Genomic DNA, 22,752 nt, shown 5'->3' with positions numbered 1-22,752 from the left:
GCTGAGCGGCTCTTCTTACCTTGAGTGTTGCGCATGCTGTGTAACATACATTGGGCAGGATCTCTATAGGTTCTTTGAACATGACCCTGAATGTGTTAGCAGTCCCATCACAACTAAATCCGGTATCATTTTGTCCCAAGGTTTGTTTTTTCTCATATTCAATGATCTGTGATTTTTAAAAAAAAAGAAGTAACATTTAAGTTAAATTGTAACAGTGTTGTAGAAAAGAATATGAAGTCTTTAGAAGTTGACATGGACTTTCCATATTCTAATTTTTCTCTACTTATCTAATTATCAAAGAAGCATTTTAAAAGCAGTTAATGATCGGAAAACACCTCTTTAACTCATGCATCCCAGGAAGAACGCAGAAGGCATCAGGCAACAGGGTCTTGGCTGCAGAAGAGGGCTTCCACACAAAACACTTTAGAATGTGGACTTGAGCCAGGCTGTGGTGGTGCACACGTTTAGTCCCATCACTTGGGAGGCAGAAACAGGTGAGTCTCTGTGAGTTTGAGGCCAGTCTAGTTTGCAAAGCGAGTTCCAGAGCAGCCAGGGATATGCAGAGATACCCTGTTTTCGGTGGGGTGGGGAGATGGACTTAAGATATTGGAGGGGGGAAAAAATCTTTCCTCCTTGATTAGCCCATGTCTTATTCATAGGATAATCATCTCAACATTTTGCTTCGGTATTTACTGAAATTAAAATGCCCTTGAATGCACTGCCATGTCTGTGAATAATTAAGTTAATTCTATCTTATCAGTTTTAAGTGATATATGGGGACATTACAGGACACCCTCCAGGAGAGTCAAACCAATAAAGGAAATGTGCAGGCAGTGCCAGTTCAGAAGACAAGAAGCTGGACAGAGAGGAAGCTGCTTTTGTTAAAGGGTGTGAAGCTTCATGGAGGATGGCTTGAAAAGCTCAAGTCAGAGCTTACCAAGTTACTAGGAGGGCTTCCATACATGGGACAAGCCTCACACGTCTGCCTGCCTTTCTGCCAACAGTCTAGGAAACAGAAATGAAATGGGCAAAACCCACCTAAAGCTTAAGTCTGAACAGTGGTTACTGGAGGGGGGCGGGGGAGTGTCTGTGAAAACTAAGCCATACATGCCATTTACTAATATAACCTGCCCCACCTCCCTTCAAAGACAAGATCTCACTAAGTAACCCTAGCTGGACTAGAACACTCAAGGGTTAGGATTAAAGGTGTGCACCACCACTCTCAGTGAATATACTTTTCAAGTGTCTACTACTGTTCAATAAAAGAGGTCAGTTCTATCAAATTAAAATCTCTAGAAAATACCATTACACTAAAACAAGGTGCCATTATTAGCATATGGATTTATTTTCAACATCTTGCATCGATTACCATCAATTTACACCCTTGTTGCTTCAATCCTGCTGTCCCATGGGATTTTGGAGAACTGAGATCGAAGGGGGTGGGGGCAGTCTTTGAGTGATGCAACTGCTACAGTTAACTACAGGGTTCAAAGATTTTACTATTAAAGAGAATACAGCGGTAACATTTATAAGGTACATTTTTGCTTTATTGATAAAAGCTTGAAACATGTTTTACTTTCTTTTCTCCCATTTTTTTTACTTTATGTATAAAATACAGACACAGTATTGTATAGTTCATAAATAAAAGAATAACACTGGTGTGTTTTCAAAAATAATTTTACTTGACGGAGTATGCAATCCAAAGAGCAGCAGCTCATTAGAAGCTGGAACAAGGTGGTGTTAACTTCAGAGCCCTGTCTGGGAGAACTGAGGTGGGGCAGCCCTAAAGAACAGACAGAGCAGCATGCCGGCACATGCCTTGTATAGCCTCAGTACTAGGAAGACAGGAGTAGAAGGATGACAACTTCAGACCATCCTCAGATGCAAGCCCCTGTCAGAATGAAACAAACACAAAAACAAAGCAAAAGAAGAATGTGCAGTATTATTCAGACACTCCTAAATCAAGAGAGTTGGAGGCGGCGTGAAGTAATGCCATAGTTTCAAGGCACATGAAAGGGCAGAAGGGCATTTTAAGTCAATAAAACAGGAATTACTGTAAGGGTTTCCTGGACAAAAGTTACCTCCAGCTATGCTACTACTTTTCTAGAGGATCCCAATTTCCTGAAACCACAATTTTTACAACAACCACAGAACAAAAATGTTTTAACATACTACTGCTAGCCGGGCGTTGGTGGCACACGCCTTTAATCCCAGCACTCGGGAGGCAGAGGCAGGTGGATCTCTGTGAGTTCGAGGCCAGCCTGGTCTACAAAGTGAGTTCCAGGACAGCCTCCAAAGCCACAGAGAAACCCTGTCTGAAAAACCAAAAAAAAAAAAAAAAAAAGATACTACTGCTGCTTCCTGATTCCTTTGACAATGACAATGAAATCTGGGTTTTTGTCAAGACAATATTTATTGCAAAGTTGCTACTATATCACAGGTGACAACAGGGATGGAAATTACCTGTATATTCACTTGATAATCCGTGGGCCCATGAATAGATCCATACAAACCAAATCCAACTACAGAAATTCTTCTGTTAACTGTGAACCTGTGAGAAAGGATCCAGTTACAAAATAACATAAACAATTCTCTAAGTGTTTGTATTTTGAAGGTTAGAGCTTTTTAAAGTATTACCTGGATTTTACTTACAAAAAGAATATTATCATAAAGACACTTTTGAAGATGTCTTTATTGCCCACAAATCCTAATGTGAACTGAAGAGAAACTCAAGTAGGATTTGTTCTGTTTAGTTTAGGATTGTAACTTTAAACACCTGCTTTTATTGTAATGGTGGGTTCTGTACTACACTCATCCAAATCTCCCTCATGAACATCCTAGTCATTAAGTTCAAAGTCGCAATCTTGGACGTACTATATCAGTTCTGTGAATACTTGCTAAGGGCCTATCATATTCAGTCACTATGTGTGGCTTGTCAGGGAACAATGGTGAGCAAGGTAGTTTTTATTTTTGCCACATGGGAGACAGTGATAAACAAGAGAAGGGATAAATAATAATTATAAATTGTGCTAAGAGAAGTAAATGCACTAAACTAACAGTTGATGGTAGATGGGTAGAAACAAGCACCAACTTACATTGGTGGATTTGAATAAAGGCTCCATAAAATAATTAGCAAGTCTAGTTTGGTCACAATAATCAACTGGTCATCTTACTTCATTTATTCTATGTATAAAAAATGACATTAAATATAAAGGCAACTGAAAAGACTGTATTATACATAATAATTATAGCTAATCTGTAATTCTCAGCATTTTCGGTATACCACTACAGTTTTGTAAGTACTTCCTTATGTGCTGAGTCCTAAGCTCCATTTCTTACTATAGCTTCCTTATGTGCTGAGTCCTAAGCTCCATTTCCTAGTATAGCTACCTCCTTTGAATAGCACAGCAGCCCTACACATTAGTGAACTATCAATTTTTATTATCCCGAGTTTTTGTAGTCATAGAAACAAGCTTTATACAGGCATGAATACAACACTTTCATGGTCCGAGCTGCCCAAGAAGTCAAACAGGAGGAATACTTGTGCTCACAAGATCAGGACAATCTGGACAACATCGTGGGAGAAAGAGAAGGTGTTGGGAAACACAGGCCAAAGGTTGTACTCACAGAGCACTAGGTAAGCCAGGAATATTAAACACTCAGGGTTATCTTTTCAAAGAAAAAGATGTATAACTTGTTTTCTGCCCATAAGGCTGGGATTAGAGGTGGCTATTAGCCTAGGTGATCCATGTATTATTTGTAGGACATAGCAAGCTCCCCCAAGCAGGACTGGAAATACTTAATACTCTAGGAGACATTTGTGTTATTAGTATGATAGGGGGTTCCCCCAAGCTCCCACAACCAGGACTGGAGGTTCTAATAATCCAGATGACCTCTGCCCTATCTACATGACCAAGATCACACCAGATTTGCCCCTAGGCCCTTAAAATAACCCAGGTAGCCTATCTATAGAACCCATCTTCATAGGAAGAAGGGACAGGTACTTTGAGAAGCATTTCAATGAAATTATGCCTCCTTGTGCATAGGGCACTGTGCATAATGAACTTTCTAACATACTCAATTTAAAACATTAATTTATTCTTATTAAGATGTGATTCTGCTGGGCGTTGGTGACACATGCCTTTAATACCAGCACTCGGGAGTCAGAGGCAGGTGGATGTCCATAAGTCCAGGCCAGCCTGGTCTACAGAGCGAGTGCCAGGATAGGCTCCAAAGCTACAGTGTCTCAAAAAAACAAAAACAAAAAAAAATTAAAAGTAAAAAGTATGACTCCAGCCGGGCGTTGGTGGCGCACGCCTTTAATCCCAGCACTCGGGAGGCAGAGGCAGGTGGATCTCTGTGAGTTCGAGGCCAGCCTGGTCTACAGAGCTAATTCCAGGACAGCCTCTAAAACAATACAGAGAAACCCTGTCTCGAGAAAAAAAAAAAAAGTTATGACTCCAGCCATTCTAGCTCTACACAGAAGTACTACTTGCTGGACATTTCACAGTTTAATCCTACTCTATTACAGTAATGTCCAACATAATAAACATACAATTTACTATAATATAGTAAAATATAGACTTAAAATGTTACTTAACTCTTTTTTTACATTTAAAGTCTTGGGTTTTCCTATTATGGCAGTATACATATAAACTATAGCACATTAGCCACAGTTAAGTGTACATTTACATCACTGTACAACTGTGACCACTGTTCATTTCTGTAACTGAAGCCTCTTAATGTAACAGTTTTAATAATGGTAAGAATAATGTTGAATTTTCATTTTTAAGCGGCAATTATTCTTCTCTTAGTTCCAATGGGTTTTTTACTAGGGTTCTCTTCACCCTAAGGTTTGGGCATAGGGAGCCAGTGACACTACAATTCTTGTGATATACAGAACAGAGTCCCATAATCAAGAATCCCAAAGTTCATGAAAGGAAAATGTTTGCTATGACTGTAAGCTGTAATCATATTTTAGTGTAATTTTATCGATTTTCCTAAAAGGCAAGTACCATATAAGTAAAGAAACTCTTACACATTTATTGTTGCCACTGGTAATTATGTATATATGCATACACACAAATTTATACCCACACATCATAAGTTAAGACACACACAGACACCCCTATCTACCTTCCACTTAGATCCTATGAACAACTCATCCTACATTGTCATCAGTTACTTGACCAAGGCTGCCCTACTAACAGATGCTTCACCTGGACCTACCCGTTAGACCCAGCCCACAACACTCCCCTGCACTGCACTACCCTTACCTCTTCCATCTCTGCAGGAAAGGTGAAACAGGAAGGCAGTGCTTCAGCTTGCCTGGGAACAGGCAACTAAAGTCTGCCAGAAAAGGACTAAAAATCTGAGTAATGATTTTAGAATCTGAAACAACTTTCAACCAGTAGGTAAGTTCAGATATGGAAATATGAATATATAGAACTGTCTCAACTTTTATCAAATATTGGAATGTAAGGTATTAACATGTACATTATTTTGTAGCTGACACATGTATGAATACACATATATTGAGATGTACACTTCAGTTTGCCTGCTAGTGTCCTACTGAAAGTCTACATATTGAAGTACTAATTTTACTATTAGCTTCATTGTGTCTCCTTAAATTTTTATTATCGGCTATATTTATTTCTCTTTTGTATTAATTATAGCTAGGCCATTTATCCCCTAAAGTGTGACACTATGAATTTCATTTCAAATCAGTAAAGGAAGACATAAAAAAATATTTGCCTGGCAGTGGTAGCACAAGCCTTTAATCCCAGCACTCGGGAAGCAGAGAAAGGTAGATCTCTGAGGGTTTGAGGCCAGTCTGACCTACAAATCAAGTTCCATGACGCCAGGGCTGCTACACAGTGATACCCTGTCTCAGGAAAAAAATTCTTTTTACTACAGAAAAACTGAGTTTCCTAGAGCTATATACTAAGGTACATGCAGAATTAATGGAAAAGGCCTCTTCCTTTCTGATTATATAGGGCTAATTTATGACTGTATGAATGACTGCTGAAACTCAGCAAAGGTAGTAGGTATCTATCAGGAGTTTCAATTCCTAATTTCTCTTTAGTGGTCAATCACTGTTAGTGAAATGTTTTCAAGACTTAACCTATTAGTAGTTATCACCAGGTACAGAGATAAAATTTTATCAAAGGCACCCCTTTCCCATCTGAGAGTCTTGCTATCTGTAGGAACCGCGGTTTTCTTTAGTCTCTTACAGTGAAGAGCTTTATTAACACATTAACACTGACCTACTTCTTCTCTCTAAATACACTCTATCTGTTCTCATAGCACTGTCCTGTTAAGGTGGAGTGGATCCAGAATATGCGTCTTATTCAACTCTTATCTGAATTTTGCTTCCTTCAGAAACTAACCACATGGTATTTACTTCTTTCAGTGCTCAAGGAAACTCTGTTCCTTGAATATTTAATAAAAACTCACCTGTAAAAACTTTGTGAATGGACAGTTCTCTGATAACTTAATTCTTCCCAGGGTAATTGGTCTACTCAGGCTTTCTTCTTCAGTCAATTTTGATAATTTATATTTGCCTATAAAATGATCCATTCCATCAAGATGTTCAATTTATTAGCACAGAGTAAACCCAGAACTAAAGTATAAATTTTAGCATAGGATAGTCACATTTTGATTTCTAAATAGGAATTTAAGGAACTTCCTTTTCTAGGATGGTTTGTTTTATTGATCTTTTATGGAAAACAGATTATGAATTCATCAGTTTTTTCTATTTTTAGCTCACTACTTTCTTCATTTGCCTATTTAATTTCTTTAGTGTTCTTTCTATGTTCATTTTCTACTTAAATATTTAAGTCATTTGTTCCTACTATTATATGCTAAAAGCAGTTATTATTTTTTCTTTGTGTGCAGTTTTGGCCTCATCCTGCATTAAACAAACTGTAAAGTAAGATATTGTTAAGTACCTCTCTCAAGAGGATAAAGGCTAACCCTAACTGTCCCCTCCACCCACACCGAGCCCACCCGACAGACACCTGATCCGATCACTTGTTCCACTGTAACCCCAGCGGCTCTCCACTTGCTGGAATCTATTGATGCAGCACTCCTTTCCTCTGAGGCAGCAGCGTGGCCGATCAATGTATTCTACTCGGGGTTTAGGATTGACGGTAAAATGAAGGAAGAGGTTTACCACTTCACGATCTGACAAAATTCCAGACTGAGCAGGACCTGTAGAAACAAAAAATATACTTAGCATATAAAATTTTAGCACACATTTGAAGTTTTGGTAAATCCTTTTGAGGTTAATCTGAAAGAATATGTTAGGATTAAGTGAAGACTTAGATGGAACTCCTCCATAACAGAAATAATTATTCTGTCTTCTCTTCTGAATATCACAGATTTCCATTCAGCAAAGGAAAGCATTCTTTCTGTGGCAATCATTTCCAGGATGGACAGGTATTGGGACCCTCCATTTCCCTCTTCCTACTTGTCTGAAGCTGTAAAATAAACATGGAACCTTTCAGCATAGAAAGTAGGGGAATAAAGCTTTATTTCTGGAATTTAGAAGCTGGCAGAGGGTGAGAACTATGGTTGGGAAGCTATGGAAATAGAAAACTACATAGTACAATTTCTCATTCACTGTTTCTTACTGGAGAAAATGCCAAATACTTTAAACTTGCCAGAATTATTGCTGCTCCCTCACAAAAGAGGCCAGGAGATCCCTTGCAAAGCCAATAGAAGCAGTGGAATAAGAAGCTTCAAAATACCAGAAAATTTGGATTAAGAAACACACTGATTTTAAAACACAAAATTAAAAGAACATCTGGCCAGGCAGTGGTAGCACATGCCCTTTAATCCCAGCACTAAGGAGGTAGAGACAGGAAGGGATATGGCTGGACAGAAAGAGGAATGTAAGGCACGAGGAGACAGGAGCTCATGGCAGTCTGAAGAGCAGAGTCTGAGGATGGAGTCGAAGGCAGAATCGCCCCTTTGGTCTGAGGTAGAGATAAAAGCTAGTGGCTGGCTGCTTTCCTTCTCTGATCTTTCAGCTTTCCTCCCTTCACTCCAGTTTTTATTATTAAGACCAAGGACAATTCATGCTACACTGGGAAGGCAAAGCCAGGCAGAGACTGTCTCAAAAAGAAAACCAATGTGAACAGTCCCTACAAAACATCACCCAAGCTGACCTCTGGCCTCTACATATTTATACATAACATCACAAAACATACACCTCCCTCCCTCTCACTAAAAATTCATAATTCAAGCCTATAGCAGGAGAATTTTCCTTGCTATAGAAAGTCTTCACTGGGTGATTGTGGCACACACCTTTAATCCCAGCACTTAAGAGAACAGCCTAGTCTACAAAGTGAGTGTCAGGACACCCTGGGCTACACAGAGAAACTCTGTCTTGGAAAAAAACAAAACAAAAAAGGAAAGTCTTCAAGTCATGAAAAACATGTAATAGCTTAAAGAATATAAAATAGCATGCACTATTAACAGAGAGGTAAATCAAAAAATTAAATGTCTGTTGTGTAAAAGCATACACTTAATACATCATCAACAACCCACGGGAAAGCAAACATAATGTAAAATCCTAGAAGTACCAGAGAAAAGGCATTATCCTCTAAAGAGGTAATAAGACTGGCCAAGGGAAATAATGGAAGCCAAAAGGGAACAGGATTACATCTATATAATAGATGAAGAACTGCTAGACTGAGTTATATTCTAGAAACATATCCTTGAAACTGAAAGCAAGAAAAGATGTTTCCAGATGAACACAGGGGAAAAGAGTTAAGAGAATCTGACAGCTGAACACCTGCTGTAAGAGATACTAGTTGTTTAGTCTGATGGATGACTCCATGAATTTACAGGTAATCTAAATGACTACTGATTTTTAAGATAACAACATTTTATGGGCTTTAGTATATATGAAGAGTTAAAATGTATGAAATGGCAACAAATACTGAAGAGTTAAATATTAATAAAAATCTTTTTACTGCATGGGAAATTTTAATTTGAAATTTTTAATTTTATGATTTAACTTTAAAATCTCATAAGGAAGCATTTGTTTATTATCAAGTAACCCACTAAAAGAATATTAAAAAAAATACTGATTTATCTTTTAAAACTGCTTAACTTTTCTTGCTTTTCACTAAAAACCACAAAATAATATTTAACAGACAAATAGAAGAAAACAAACAGAAATCACTTGGTTTCTCCAAAAGTGGAAGAAAGAGAAAACAAATAAAACCCACCACAAATCCACAGCTGAGTCAAGAACAAGTAGCAAAATGGTAACTCAAATGTACCAAAGACCTATTAAATATAAATCAAATGTAGCAGTGATCTACTAAATATAAATCAAATATTCTAAGCAAAAGATCATGCTTGTAGAATTGGATGCCTTAAAAAGGGCAGCTTACAAGAACATAACTGATAAGCAAAGATAATGAAACCTTATTAAAAGAATGGGGAAAACATAGAATACAGATCTAGAAAGATGGCTTAATAAGCACCAGCACTTAAGCACTCTTGTAGATCCAGTGTGATTCCCAGCTCCAGGCATCCAACACCACAGCCTCCTTGGGCAGCCACACCCATATGCCCACACCACTCACACACATCCAACTAAAAATAATAAAAGCAAATCTTTAGAAAATATAAAGTACAAAAAGCTTTTTAAACACTGTAAAACCACATTAGTGTCAACAATTAAAAAAAACTTTACTAGAGTTAAAGTGGGATATATCATAAAGATAAAGGAATAAAATTAATTAAATTGCAAAATTTAATGTACCTAATGATAGAATCTCATGCTTGTTTCTGTAGTGTAGTGGTTATCACATTTGCCTCACCTAATGATCGAATCTCAAAATATACAAAGAAAACATTTATGGAACCAAATGGAGATGTACTTTCAACCAAAACAAAAAACTTAAACCTATTTCTTTTAGTAACTGACAGAACAAGGAGACAGTAGATACATTCAAATTTTGAACACTGTTTTTAGAATATTTATTTTGTAGATGCAGGATTAATCAAGTTGTTACGCAAGTATAGACCTCATCAGATTTTTCTGTACTCAACAACTGACAATACATTCATTCTAGTATACATGGATATTTATTAAAACTGAACATGTTGGGACATAAAACAAGCACCAATAAATTTCAAAGGACTGAGATGATACAGAATTTTCTAATTACACTGGAATTAAGAGAAAATAAAAATAGAATCCTCAAATATTTGAAAATTAAAACATATTCCTATAATCACAGCTCTGAAAAGAAAAAACTCTACCACAAAATTAAAATTGGGTTTCTTGTTGTTATTGCTACTGTTGGTTAAACACAATACTGTGTATATGCTGGAAATTACTCCAAGGTTTAAGATGAAATAAACTATTTCCTCCCCAAGTTGCTTTTGGTCATAGTTTTCAATCACAGCAATAGAAAACAAACTACCACAATAATGATAAAGTGTTAAGAGGACACTTGTCCAAGCACTCGGGAGGCAGAGGCAGGCGGATCTCTGTGAGTTCCAGACCAGCCTGGTCTACGGAGCGAGTTCCAGGATAGGCTCCAAAACAATACAGAGAAACCCTGTCTCGGGGAAAGGAAAAAGAAAAGAAAAAGAGGACACTTGTCATGTGAACAATCAGACTGAACGGAAGTGTCTTCACTTTGTTTTTCAATGTTAGAAGGACTCTGTTCTTTCACTTTGGAAAACTGACAGGATAAACTAATGGTAAACATATTCATACTCAACTTAGTAGATCTACTCTTATACACCCAATAGAAGTATTTATATGTACACCAAATGACACATATATGGATGTTCTTTTTAATTTTTATTATTTTATCCTGGATGTATACATGACTGTTTTGTCTGTATGTATGTCTGTGCGTCATGTGCATCTCTCTCTGGTGCCCAAAGGGGACAGAACAAGGCATCAGGTCCCTTGGGATTGTAGTTACAGACTGTTGGGAACTACCATGTGAGTGCTAGTCACACATCTCAAATTCAAAATCAGGTCTGTCTAATTTTAATCAGAAGTAGCACCTATAAAGGCCAAAAGATTTGTCCCTATAACCTTGGGCTTGGGCAAGGCACCAAATCTTTTCTAGTTTACTTTCTAAGTTATAAAATGTGGATGTTATCTTGAATAGCTCTTATGAGAATTAAATAAAATTATACACAAATATATTTATTTTGTAACTAGTACTTAGTAATTCATAGCTTCTACTTGCTTTGGAAATAGTTTCAAATTAGTGAAGTTACAGCCTTACCTGCTGCAAATTCCTCAATTGTCATCAGTGGGAACCGGATTAAGGAAAGTGCTTTTCCTAGAACTTTCTGTTTGTTTCCAAATGTCACAGGCAATTGTTGTCTCTGACATTCTGCTTCTGCCCAACGTACAATAGCTCCAAAGAGTCGACTTTCTCGAATACTTAATGTGTCTCTTTCTAGAACTGCACAGAGTGTATCTACAGAGGAAATACAATAATAAAGAACATTTTAAATTTTTAAAATTCACTTAAACCCACAAAAACCAAAAGCCACAAAAACTACAGATTCGATACTTACATCTATTAATAAAAACTAGGATTTCCAGATAAGAGGGTGGATTAGCAGCCCAGGGAAGGAAAGGAACCAGGGTAAAAACAATACAGCTTTTATGTTTGTAAGAGCTGCTGAAAAGAATCAAGACTAAGATGAGACTCTGCAGAACAGTAGCCAGGAGTGGCTGCCATCTGGCACCCACTGACCTGATCAGTAGTATATGCCAGGGGAGTGCTCTTCCTATGGACACAGGCACTGCAACAATAGTGACCTGGAGAGCAGACATGCAGGGCTGGACACAGTGAGTGGAGAGATGGCCTGGGCTACACAGGCTGTGGGATAGAGGAACAAGTGTAGTAGGGGAGCCTCGTGCTGGGATTCTCCAGCAGAGCTCTGAGGTAAACAGCCTGCAAGGAACCCCCTCACCATGCTTGGCTGAGACAGAAAGCAGCAAGAGCTTGGGCAGGTAGGAAGAGATCATACACAAAATTAATCACAGGTGGCTAGCTAGGTCTTCCATATCCTAAGCCTCAATCACAGGAAACTCTAAGCATGGAAGGAACAACTGATCCCTCAAATATTATAACTAATTGGTGGGGTAGAAATGGAATCTCTGGCAGAAAAGTGAAGTCCCCACTAGACCTCCCCATGTAATCCCTCACAGCAAGGAATACCAGCCTGTTTGAATGACGGAGACTATCAGTCTTCCCCCAACCTGTAGAGACTGCTACAGAAGACATCAGATGGGAAGGAGAAACTATAATCCCCGTGCTCTGAAGGCAGGAGGATTACAAATTCAAGGTCTGCCTGGACTACAAAGTGAGTTCCAAGATAGCATGGCCTACAGAGTGAGACCCTGCCTCAAAAAATGAACAAAGACTATTTAATCTCTTCAACTAACAATCAGACCCTTGATCTAACCCATTAATAACAAGTTAAAAACAAACTGAAAGGTGGAGCATGTTGCACATCACATGCTCTTGGCACAATGTAAATTTTGTAACTATTTTGTGTGTATGTTTGTATGTGTGTACTGCCACAGTGCATAGGTGGAGTCAGGACAACTCATGGGAGCTGGTTCTCTGATTCTTACACATGGCTCCCGCAGCTCAAACTCCAGACATCAGGCTTAGCAGCAAGTTCTTTACCTGATGAACTCTCTTGCTGGCCCAAGTTTATTTTGTTATAGCCATGCAACAAAGAATTTTATTCCTAAGGCAAAAAACCTAAGACAGCAAATCTCTTCCTCTGGAACACATGCTCAAACCCTAGAGAAGAAAAAAAAAAATCCCTAAATCTAAGACAGCTATGAAAAACTCCTGAACCCACTGCCTTTTCCTCTCAGATCGTACACTCTCTCTAGAATTACAAAATTCAACAAGTACATGGTCAGGCAAATTGGCCAATGGTATGGAAATAGGTGGAGGAACACATAGATTCCTGTAGTGGCAGATTTCTACTGGCAAGTATGTTAAAAAAAATTACAGCTGAACCTAAGATGATAACAATGCAACATAATACAACAGTGGGTATTAAATCAGCAAATATTTATAGGTTATCTACTCAGCAAAGCACCCACACTTTAAGATTCCCAAGCTCTAATGGCATGAAAAATATAACAACTATTTATAAAACAATTGCCACATGTAATGCAGATAGTATGATTTCATGAGTAGATGAAAAACAAATGGGGCACTTGACAGACCCTTAACAAGAAACAATTAAGATTAAACAATGCTTCATTAACAACTAAACAGTGTACTAGCCCTTGCCCTTCAGTAAAACACAATGTATAAATTCTTCCCAAGGAACAGGTAAATTGACAATGGACTGTTACATCAACTATAAAAGAGAAGTACATTCAATGTCCTGGAAAAGAAGAGTAAGGTATCAGACATTAACTGATTCACATAGTGGTATAAGCTAAGTTAAGGACCATCCTGGATTCCTGAGTGAAACTACACCAGGTGAAAGAAAAGGCACCGTATTAACTCAACATGTACTATGTTCTGCTGTCTTCTGCATTAGAAATACAGTGGTAAACAAGACAAAGCCCCTGCCTTCAAGTTTATAATCAAGGAGAGGAAAGAAGACAACCAACACTTAAAAAAGAAAACATGGTGGCATGGTAGCACCCGCCTTTAATCCCAGTACTTGGGAAGCAGAGGCAGGCGGGTCTCTGTAAACTTGAGAACAGCCCTGTCTACAGAGAGAGCTCAAGAACAGCCAGGACTACACACAGAGACACTCTGCCTTGAAAAACCAAAGAGACAGAGTTAAAACTCTCAAACAGCAATAAATATGAGAAAACGAATTGGAGTAAAGGAACAAGAATTTTGCTTAGGTATTTAGTTTAATTAAGTGTCTGACACAGTCTTTCTTAGTGAACCTGTGGGCTGAGAAGCTGGTAGCCATACAAAGATTCAAGGGAAAAGGATTCTAGCTTGAAATATAATGAATCCTACCCAATGTAATTGGAACAGGAATGAACAAGAAGCAGAAGACCAGACAGGTGTCTTGAATTTGACCTGTTAACCACAATTCTGGGCTAGGTAGCTCTCAGGGCCTGATTACTGCCTGTATCTTGCTAGCAGATGGGAGAGAAAATAACCACATATTATTAATACACCTGGCTCTGAAATTCTGAAATGGCTTCTTTATGTTGTCCTTTATTTCACTGTCTAAAATTCAGTCACAAGATCTTTTGCCATAATTTCCTAACATCTCCATTTTCTGTAGTTGCCAAGTAATTGTTTTCTATATATCTGATACCTACTTAGAAAGGCAAAAGTTACTGCTACATGCTATTCCACTAACATGCCCAATCCTAATGTTCACATATTTTGTTTCCTGACATCTAATTAGTGATTACTTAACAAAACAAACACGTTTTACCCTTTTCACTTGCTCTAGGACCACAGTCCTGTGAAAATGGCGAGCAATCTTAGTTATTTGGTACATTTTCGGGTACACTGAGGTAGTCAGGACTTTCGGGTGTATTTTCACTAAAATGAAAGAAAGCACAACTCATAAGGAGGTATACCTTCAGTTGTTTGGAGAAAACACTAATTTACACACAGTTTTCCAGCAAGGCTGACAAGGCATCATTGTATTTAAAATGTAAACATTTTGTTCACTGGGAACTTACCTATGTCAATATCAGTAAACCCTTCTGCACTTATTGCATCCATTGTGCTTTTGTCTATCGTGTCTAGACAAAGACTAGCCAGCTGAGGTTCATCAAATAACCGCGCCTACACATACAAAGAAAGTCATCTTACTTTCAGTTACTTTAACTCTATGGGCTGTGCATCCAAAGTTGACACTGTAGACAATTGCAATTGCTAATTACGTAAAAATACTGGCAATGAGAAATGGAAGGCTAAAGAACACTAATGTTTCACTGAGCAATGGATTCACATTATCAACAATCTTGCTTTTACTTTCATATGCATATATATTACAGCCAAATTTCTTAGGCATTAGTCTGACCCTGAATGAACTCTCTAGATTAGGTAAAATGCATACCAACCAGATGCAGTAATGTCCATTTATTTGTCTAAGGTTATGTAGTTAGATATGTTGCAGATTAGTATTTAAAATTTTAGCCTTACCATCACCAGTAACTAGGACATCAACTGTCAAGAATAAAAATAGATCACAGTTTTGTTGTTATTCTTAACATTTCCTGCTAAGGTATAAGAATCTTTTAAGAGTGGTATAAGGATTTTAGAGCACCATAGCTCCGGGCACCTAATTAACCACATCAGAAATTGACACCAATAACCTAACATGACAACAAAGTTTTCACTTAATTAAAAAAATTTTTATTAATTTATTTTTTACATTCCAATCCTAGTTCCCCCTCCCTCTTCTCCCATATGCTCCTTGGAGAGGGTAAGGCCTCCCCTAGGTCTACTAAGTCTGTCCCATCATCTTGTTGAGGCAGGACCAAGGCACCTCTCCACCCCGCAACAACCCTGTGTCTAGGCTGGGCAAGGTATCTCTTCATACAGTATGGGCTCCATTAAGTCAGCTTGTGCATTAGTGTTAGATCTTGGACCCACTGCCAGTGGCCCCATAGATTGTCCCAATCATACACTGTCACCTATATTAAGGGAGTCTAGTTCAGTCTCATGTAGGTTCCCCATTTGTCAGACTTGAGTCAGTGATCTCTCACTAGCTCAATGTCAGCTGAGTCTGTGGGTTTTCCCATCATGGTCTTGACTCCTTTGTTCATATTATTGCTCCTCCCTCACTTGGATTATACTCCAGGAGCTTGGCCCATTGGTTAATTGTGGATTTCTGCATCTGCTTCCATCTGTTTTTGGAAGAGGGTTCAAGCTTCTCTGGGGTTATGGACTGTTGACTGGGTATCAATGTATTCTTATTTTATTTGTATTGAGTGTCTTGCATGCATGTATGCATGTGTACTGTGTATGTGTGTGTGCATGCTTGGTGACTGAATAGACCAAAGAGCACTGGATCCCCTAGAACTGGAGTTACAAAAGGTTAAAGACACCATTGGTGCTAGAAACTGAACCTAGATCCTCTATGAGAGCAGCTAATGCTCATTAACTGCCGAGCCATCTCTTTAGCCCCAGTAAAATTAATTTTAAAGGATTCAATAATTGATTTCTGTGTGTGTGCATGTATATAGTATATATATATAAGCACATCGTGTGGATATATGCCCACTCACACGCACACAGGCCAGGGGATGAAGTCGAATGCTTTCCTCTATCACTCTGCATGTTACTTCTTAGAACAGAGTCTCTCACCGAACCCGAAGTTCAACAGTTCAGCTAGGCTGGCTGGCCATGAGTCTACTCATCAGTGCTGGTGTTACAGACGCACAGTCTGTCACAGCTCTTATGTAAAAGTTAGGGAACTGAATGCATGTCCTCTTGATTTTACAACATTTCTCCAACACAGATTCAGTAATTCAGATGCAAATGAATAAATTTTATGGGGAAATTTGGAATTTCAAATTTATAGAATGTTTATAGGACAGTGTATGCACATACATATCCTCAATGTACCCTATATTCAGATTACCTATCTATAATGATTAAATTGACACATATAAAATAGTAAAAAAGCTATCTGACTCAACAGTCCTTATCCAATACATTCTGTTGTTATTATTATTTTCATCTCTGGCATATGTGGATTTCTGAAACTATGTCAAGAGTAACATCAGCAAATTCCTTCTTCAAGTACAAATATTTAATAGAAAGCCTGTTTTTAGCGTACCCAATGTTTCCTATAGAATAAACTATGAAGATGAGCTCTGGCCCAGCATTACTTACTGTGAGGTTTTAGACAAGCAGTTAATTTGTCCAAATTTTAATCCTTATTTATAAAATGAGAATTGACCTAATAATCATCAGTAATTATTTCTAGTACTAAAATTCAACAGGAATATATATTGTTTCACACAGTTGCAATATGTTGTCCAGGTTAGTCTCAAACTTCTGAACTCAAAGTAATCCTCCTGTTTCAGCTTCCTAAGTGTTGTAACTACAGGCATGTGCCATTGTGTCAGGCAGGATTTTATCTATCTGTTTTTCAAGACAGTATTTCTTTGTAAAACAGTCCTAGCTGTCCTGAAACTCGATTTGCAGACCAGGCTGGCCTCAAACTCACTGAGATCTGCCTGCCTCTGCCTCCCGAGTGCTGGGATTAAAGGCATGCAAGGCGTGCACTACCACTGACTGGCCCATAGGATTTTATTTTATCAATTCATAATTTTATCAATTCATAATTTTAAAAAATAGCTCATAAAAGTATTACCAAGCTGCCCACTTATAATATGTGTACTTTTCTCTATGGAGTGTACTTCATGTGGTACAAAAAGTATTTCATATAAACCTAATATCAATAACTGCTCCAATAATGGGTCAGGAAGCTTCCAGGCATAGGCACAGAAATAAAAGATAGCCAATCTTAGAACCTCTCTGATAGTAAATACTCAATTTTTATTTCAGATCCAGCAAAAATTGAAAATGAAGTTGTCCAGAAAATTTCTTTGTATTATACTCAATCATAGCAAGAATAATGTATTTTAATGACATCTCAAATCCTAAATAGCTATCTAATCTAGTATCATATAACCCCACTTATGTAAGGCTTCAGTTACTTTTCCTATCATTTAGCATATTAATTTACATTTCTATTCTAAAAATCTTATAAATACATATCTTCCCTATACAAAAACTACATATTTTAAAATAACCTAGAATTGTCTAGGAAATATTAATATTTATAATTATGTTTATGTTCCATTTTTATTGTTGTTGTTTTGGAACAGGGTTTTTTGTGTATCCCTGGCTGTCCTGGAACTTACTCTGCAGACCAATGAGGCTGGCCTCATACTCAAAGACAGGCAGAGTCCTTGTAAGCCCCTCCCCCCTGGAGACCTCTAGCAGTTGGCATCCACTGAGGTTTGGCCTGACTCCTGAGGAGCTCCACAGGCCAGGTCTCACCCTGCCAAACTTCCCTAAGGGCCCTAGCTGTCCATTCCCAGGATCCACCCTACAGCGGGGGCAGCGGTGCACAACCAATCCTGCTCCAAGATCAGGCTACATAATCCCTCCAATCCCAGGCTACCCTGGAAAGCCGCGCTCCCCCTACCCTATAGAAACCTTGTGTTCTGCCCAGTTTTCTGCTTTGTCTCACCCAAGCAGAGGCAGCAACTCTCCTGGGTCATTCCTTCCCAATAAATCTCTTAGAAGGTTTGTTGTGCAGTGCAACTTTTTGGTATTCCTTGGCTCCTGACTGCCAGGATACCTTTCCATCTAAGCTGTAATACTTACGCCAAGTGCTGGGAACTGAAGCTTAAATTCAGTTTTTAAACTATTTTTAGCTATATTTACTTACCTGAGTAAGCAACATAAAGGCATTATCCGCCCTAAGATGTTTGGTAAGGAATTCTACACAGTGTGCTTCCAGGGCAGGGACTGCATATTTCTTAGCAGTATAAAGAGTGGTCATAACTGTTTCTGGTCCAATTTGAACTTCATCTGAATACAAAAATCTGAAAAGCAATGAAAAAAATGTAAATAGATGATCAGCATTGTTTTTGACAAGCAATCCATCAGAATTAAACTTTAATGAGCAAACAAACAAAAGAAGAAAACCTGAAATTTATATCAGGGTAAGACAAACCTGTACAGACACTGTATTCTTATTCATGAGGTATAAAGTATTTCCATTCTCAGAGGATGTTAAGTAGTGCTCAGGAGACAAACACACACATGTCCCATAAGTGAAACTTTGGGCTCTTTTTAGGACTTTCAGGTGCTTACAAGAACAGTAGTTCACTAATGTCTCCCTCAGCAAAAGATACCCATTTGAGTAAACCTACAGTTAGCTGAGGTTGAATTTCCAAATGTTAAATCACTGATTTCTTGACAGTAGAACATTCTTTTTCTTTAAAAACTTTCACAACCATTACAGAATTATCACAATGACCACAGATTAGGGTGCTGGGGCTTTAGAGGAATAAAATAATGTAGTAATCCAGTTGGCCTATATCCACAGGTTGCACATCCACAAAATCAACCAAATCTCTATCAATAATACATGTGAGGGAAGGAAAGATAAACTGTGGGTTTCAGACAGTGCTATCATTTACTTGGTATGTGGCTGTAAGCAAATTTTTAGTGACTCTCCAAAGAGATGACAATAGCAGTACCTATTTGTAATGCTGTAGAGAGAATGAACACAAGCTAAAATAAAGCACTTTCATGGAGCCCAACAAAAATTAATCCAAGTAAATGATAGCTTTTCCTCTGTATTCTGGAATATTTCTTTTCCCTTTTTTCTAGCCCTATCCCTCCCCCAATGAGGTTCTAATTTCTAAAAACTCCTGCTTTGTTCCTGATTATTTGTTTGTCTTTCCTCCACAACTCTTTTTTGTCCTTTTTTTCTGGATATAAAAACATCCGTAAGTTTCTAAAACACTTAATAGAACGGATTAGGTTTTCTTCTTTTCCCTCACGTCCATGTTTACTTGAAATTTCATGTGCTGTTTGTCTTTGTCTCGTCATTCACGCTCTGGTTTTCTATGTGTGTCAAGGGACCAATATCTCTAAGTTCAGTAGTTAGCAACTGTTCTGTTTGCAGATAAAAACATCTTGCAAATGCAAAGACTGGGGTAGAAGTTCCCAGTATGTGGAAGCTGTTGACCAGAATCTTGTCACCTTACAGTGGGAAGCCAGGACCCCTCATACCATTATGAGAGCTTTACCCAGAGGTTCCAAAATCATACCAACAATTCTATTTGTTGTTGCCAGGCAGTTTGGTCAAATACAGAGGAACCTTCGGTTGCTGTAAGTAATTGGTTGAAGAACGGTCTGTAAGGAGGCTTTAAATAAATGTCTGTATCTTAGCACTACACTTTCCACCATCTTTACTACCAACTCCTAGCTGGGGTTCTACCACAACAGCTCCTGTTCTGTTTTCTACACCTTGGCCAATCCTTTCTCTCTCTGTTCAGTATGTAACAGGCATATTGTCTTTCACATTTCTTATCATTTTAATCAGGAGAGAGATGGGAGACGACAACACAAGGCTGATGTATATGGTTCTGTATCAATCTATGTTGGAGGCTCCAATTTAGGCAGGCATGAAATACTTGTGAATATATTAGGCACAAAAAAGGATTGTAGTTTAGATTATTCTACATGCGATCCTTCACATTCAAATTGTTTTTATTAAATTCCATTTTAGTAATAAGCTTTAGCTTATATCAAGGAACACAATCATTACTATATTAAATAATCATCTGTATCTAAAGCCATAGCTTGCAGACATTGCTCATTATAATAATAGCCTCTTTATAAGGGCACTTCATTATTGCTCTCAGTACTAGAGTTACAGACCCATAAGAAGTTTGTTTTTAAGTTTAAAAACACCATGAATTATTATTACTGCTCAAACATGTTTCCTTTTTTACATTTGTTGCTAAGACAATTACAAATGGAAGCTGTGGCTTGATCACAACATACTTTTTTTGTATTAGTCTTACTTAGTGCTATTTTAGTTTTATCCTTGGATTTCTTGTACCATGCTTTAAATTATTTTGAGAATGCAAGTTAAAGTAAATACTGGCTTGTAAACAATAAGGGAATTTTCCCCCTATAGTATCTGACATTGTGTGGCACACTTTAATGAAAATACATTAACAGACTAGGCCAAAGTTTCTGTGCAACATTGACATGGGGGGTAGGGTGGTATTTTCATTTCTAAAAGAAAAGTTACTAAAAACCCAAGAATCCTCTTGCTCATATTTCATTTATATGGTCTCTGAAATATATTTAATCAGCAGAATTTTTCTTTAAAGTTTCACTAATAAAATTATGTGCATGAGGCTGAGTTTGTGTACCACTTGAAGCTAGAGCCTGCAAAGGCCAGAAGAGTTTCAGATTCCCAGGTAGTGGAGTTACAGGCAGTTGTGAGCTGTCATGTGGGTTCTGGGAGCCAAATCCTGGTGTCTACCAGATCAGTAAGTACTCTTCACCACTAAACTATCTCTCTAGCCCCCAATCGGTAGAATCGTTATAACTAAAACTTAAACATGACATTATCATAATTCTCTCATTTAATTATTAGTGAGCATGCATGATGTATGTGTGGGTATGCAAGCCACGGCAAGAATGCAAAGGTAAAAATAAAACTTTGTGGAATTGGCTCTCTCCTTTAACCTATACATGCTCAATTCCAACTGTCAACCCTGCACAACAAGCACCATGATATAGGCCCAATTCTTTGTATTTTAAAGTGACAGCTGAAGCTCCCAGATACAACCTTTAAGGACAAGAGCAAAGAATAGAGAAATTATTGTGTCAAAGTATGTTTGTTTTCTTATCCCCACCCCAAAGATAGTCTCCAAAAAGGTAAAAATCCAAGGCTATATTTTATTTATATATATATATATATATATATATATATATATATATATATATATATATATTTAAAATTTGATCCAGGTAGTGGTGACTCACACCTTTAATCCCAGCACATGAGGCAGAGGCAGGCAGATCTCGGTGAGTTTGAAGACAGCCTGGTCTACAGAGCTATTTCCAGGACAGCCAGGACTACACAGATAAACCCAGTCTTGAAAGTCAAAACAAATTTTTTTAGATATGTATGTAGCCAAGTCTCAGGTCTTAACTTTCTGATCCTCAAACTTCCACCTCCCAAGTGGTGGGATGACATGTGTGTCACCACACCTGGCTAACTAAAATAATTTTATGCATGTGTATCAGGTGTTTGGGGAGTTCAACTTCTAGAACACCTTTCAGTTTCTCCGAAGGCAGGGTCTCTCAGTGCCTGAGCTCACTGATCAGGCCAGACAAGCCAGGGAGCCCCAGGGTCCTCCTGACTTAGCCTGCCCAGCCCTGGGACTGCAAGTACATGCCTGCCATGCCTGGCAGTTTGATGCAGGGTTCTGGGAACCAGTTTAGGTCCTCCTGTTTACAAGACCAGCGCTTTACTATTTAAGTTGTTCCCCCAGCCCTGAATTAAAATATTCTTGAAAGGATAGAGCGAAAGCTTGATTTTATATTAGGACAGGAAATGTATGTTACAAGATCACACCTGAGGAACTTTGAGGGATTGTGACAACAGCTACTAAAGGAGTAAGATAGCTTTGTGTGTAGTGTAGTAAGTTTATAATTTGATAATGAAATGTTTAAAAAATAACTCACCCACCGCCCCCCAAAAAAGCTGGGCATTGGTGGCACACACTTTTAGTCCCAGCACTCGGGAAGTAGAAGCAGGAAGATGAGGTTGGGGCCAGCCTGAACTACAAGGAGCAATCCAGGTCAGCGAAGGCTACAGGGAGCAACCATCTCAGGGAGAAAAAAAAAAAAAGAATGTCAGGCACTAATATACAATAACTAATCATTTAAGGCGCCCACATTAAATCATGCCTTCTAACATTAAAGCTGTTACATTTATCTTTGCTGGTTGACATGATTCCCATTCACTATTCACCAACAAAATATGCCAGTTTGGAGCCTACACTCTAAGAATACCTGGCAGCTCCCACTTCTGTCCAAGAAATCAAGCTTGCTGAAATGACACATGAAATAGCACATGGAAAGCCGGGCTTTGGTGGCACATGCCTTTAATCCCCTCACTCGGGAGGCAGAGGCAGGTGCATCTCTGTGAGTCCCAGGACAGCCTCCAAAACAA

The 22,752-nt window shown here is 38.3% G+C and overlaps 1 protein-coding gene across 2 annotated transcripts in view; it reads right to left on the bottom strand.

Moving 5' to 3' along the window:
- Btbd1 (BTB domain containing 1) overlaps positions 1-22,752 on the bottom strand; it is a 29,427-nt gene that overhangs the window by 2,062 nt on the left and 4,613 nt on the right. The window contains exons 2-7 of one of the 2 annotated variants that reach the window (XM_005077834.4): positions 18,430-18,586; positions 14,696-14,801; positions 11,274-11,471; positions 7,020-7,212; positions 2,464-2,551; positions 20-166 (exon numbers count right to left, since the gene is read on the bottom strand). In XM_005077834.4, coding sequence (XP_005077891.1) covers positions 20-166; positions 2,464-2,551; positions 7,020-7,212; positions 11,274-11,471; positions 14,696-14,801; positions 18,430-18,586 — 889 coding nt within the window. Of the gene's footprint in view, positions 1-19; positions 167-1,661; positions 1,892-2,463; positions 2,552-7,019; positions 7,213-11,273; positions 11,472-14,695; positions 14,802-18,429; positions 18,587-22,752 lie in introns of those variants that run through there. The other variant, XM_040729305.1, reaches the window with a different exon arrangement.

Source organism: Mesocricetus auratus, unplaced genomic scaffold (genome assembly GCF_017639785.1).
Source record: "Mesocricetus auratus isolate SY011 unplaced genomic scaffold, BCM_Maur_2.0 Super-Scaffold_4256, whole genome shotgun sequence".
NCBI classification, from domain to species: domain Eukaryota; kingdom Metazoa; phylum Chordata; class Mammalia; order Rodentia; family Cricetidae; genus Mesocricetus; species Mesocricetus auratus.
This window is presented reverse-complemented; position numbering and strand designations above follow the sequence as displayed.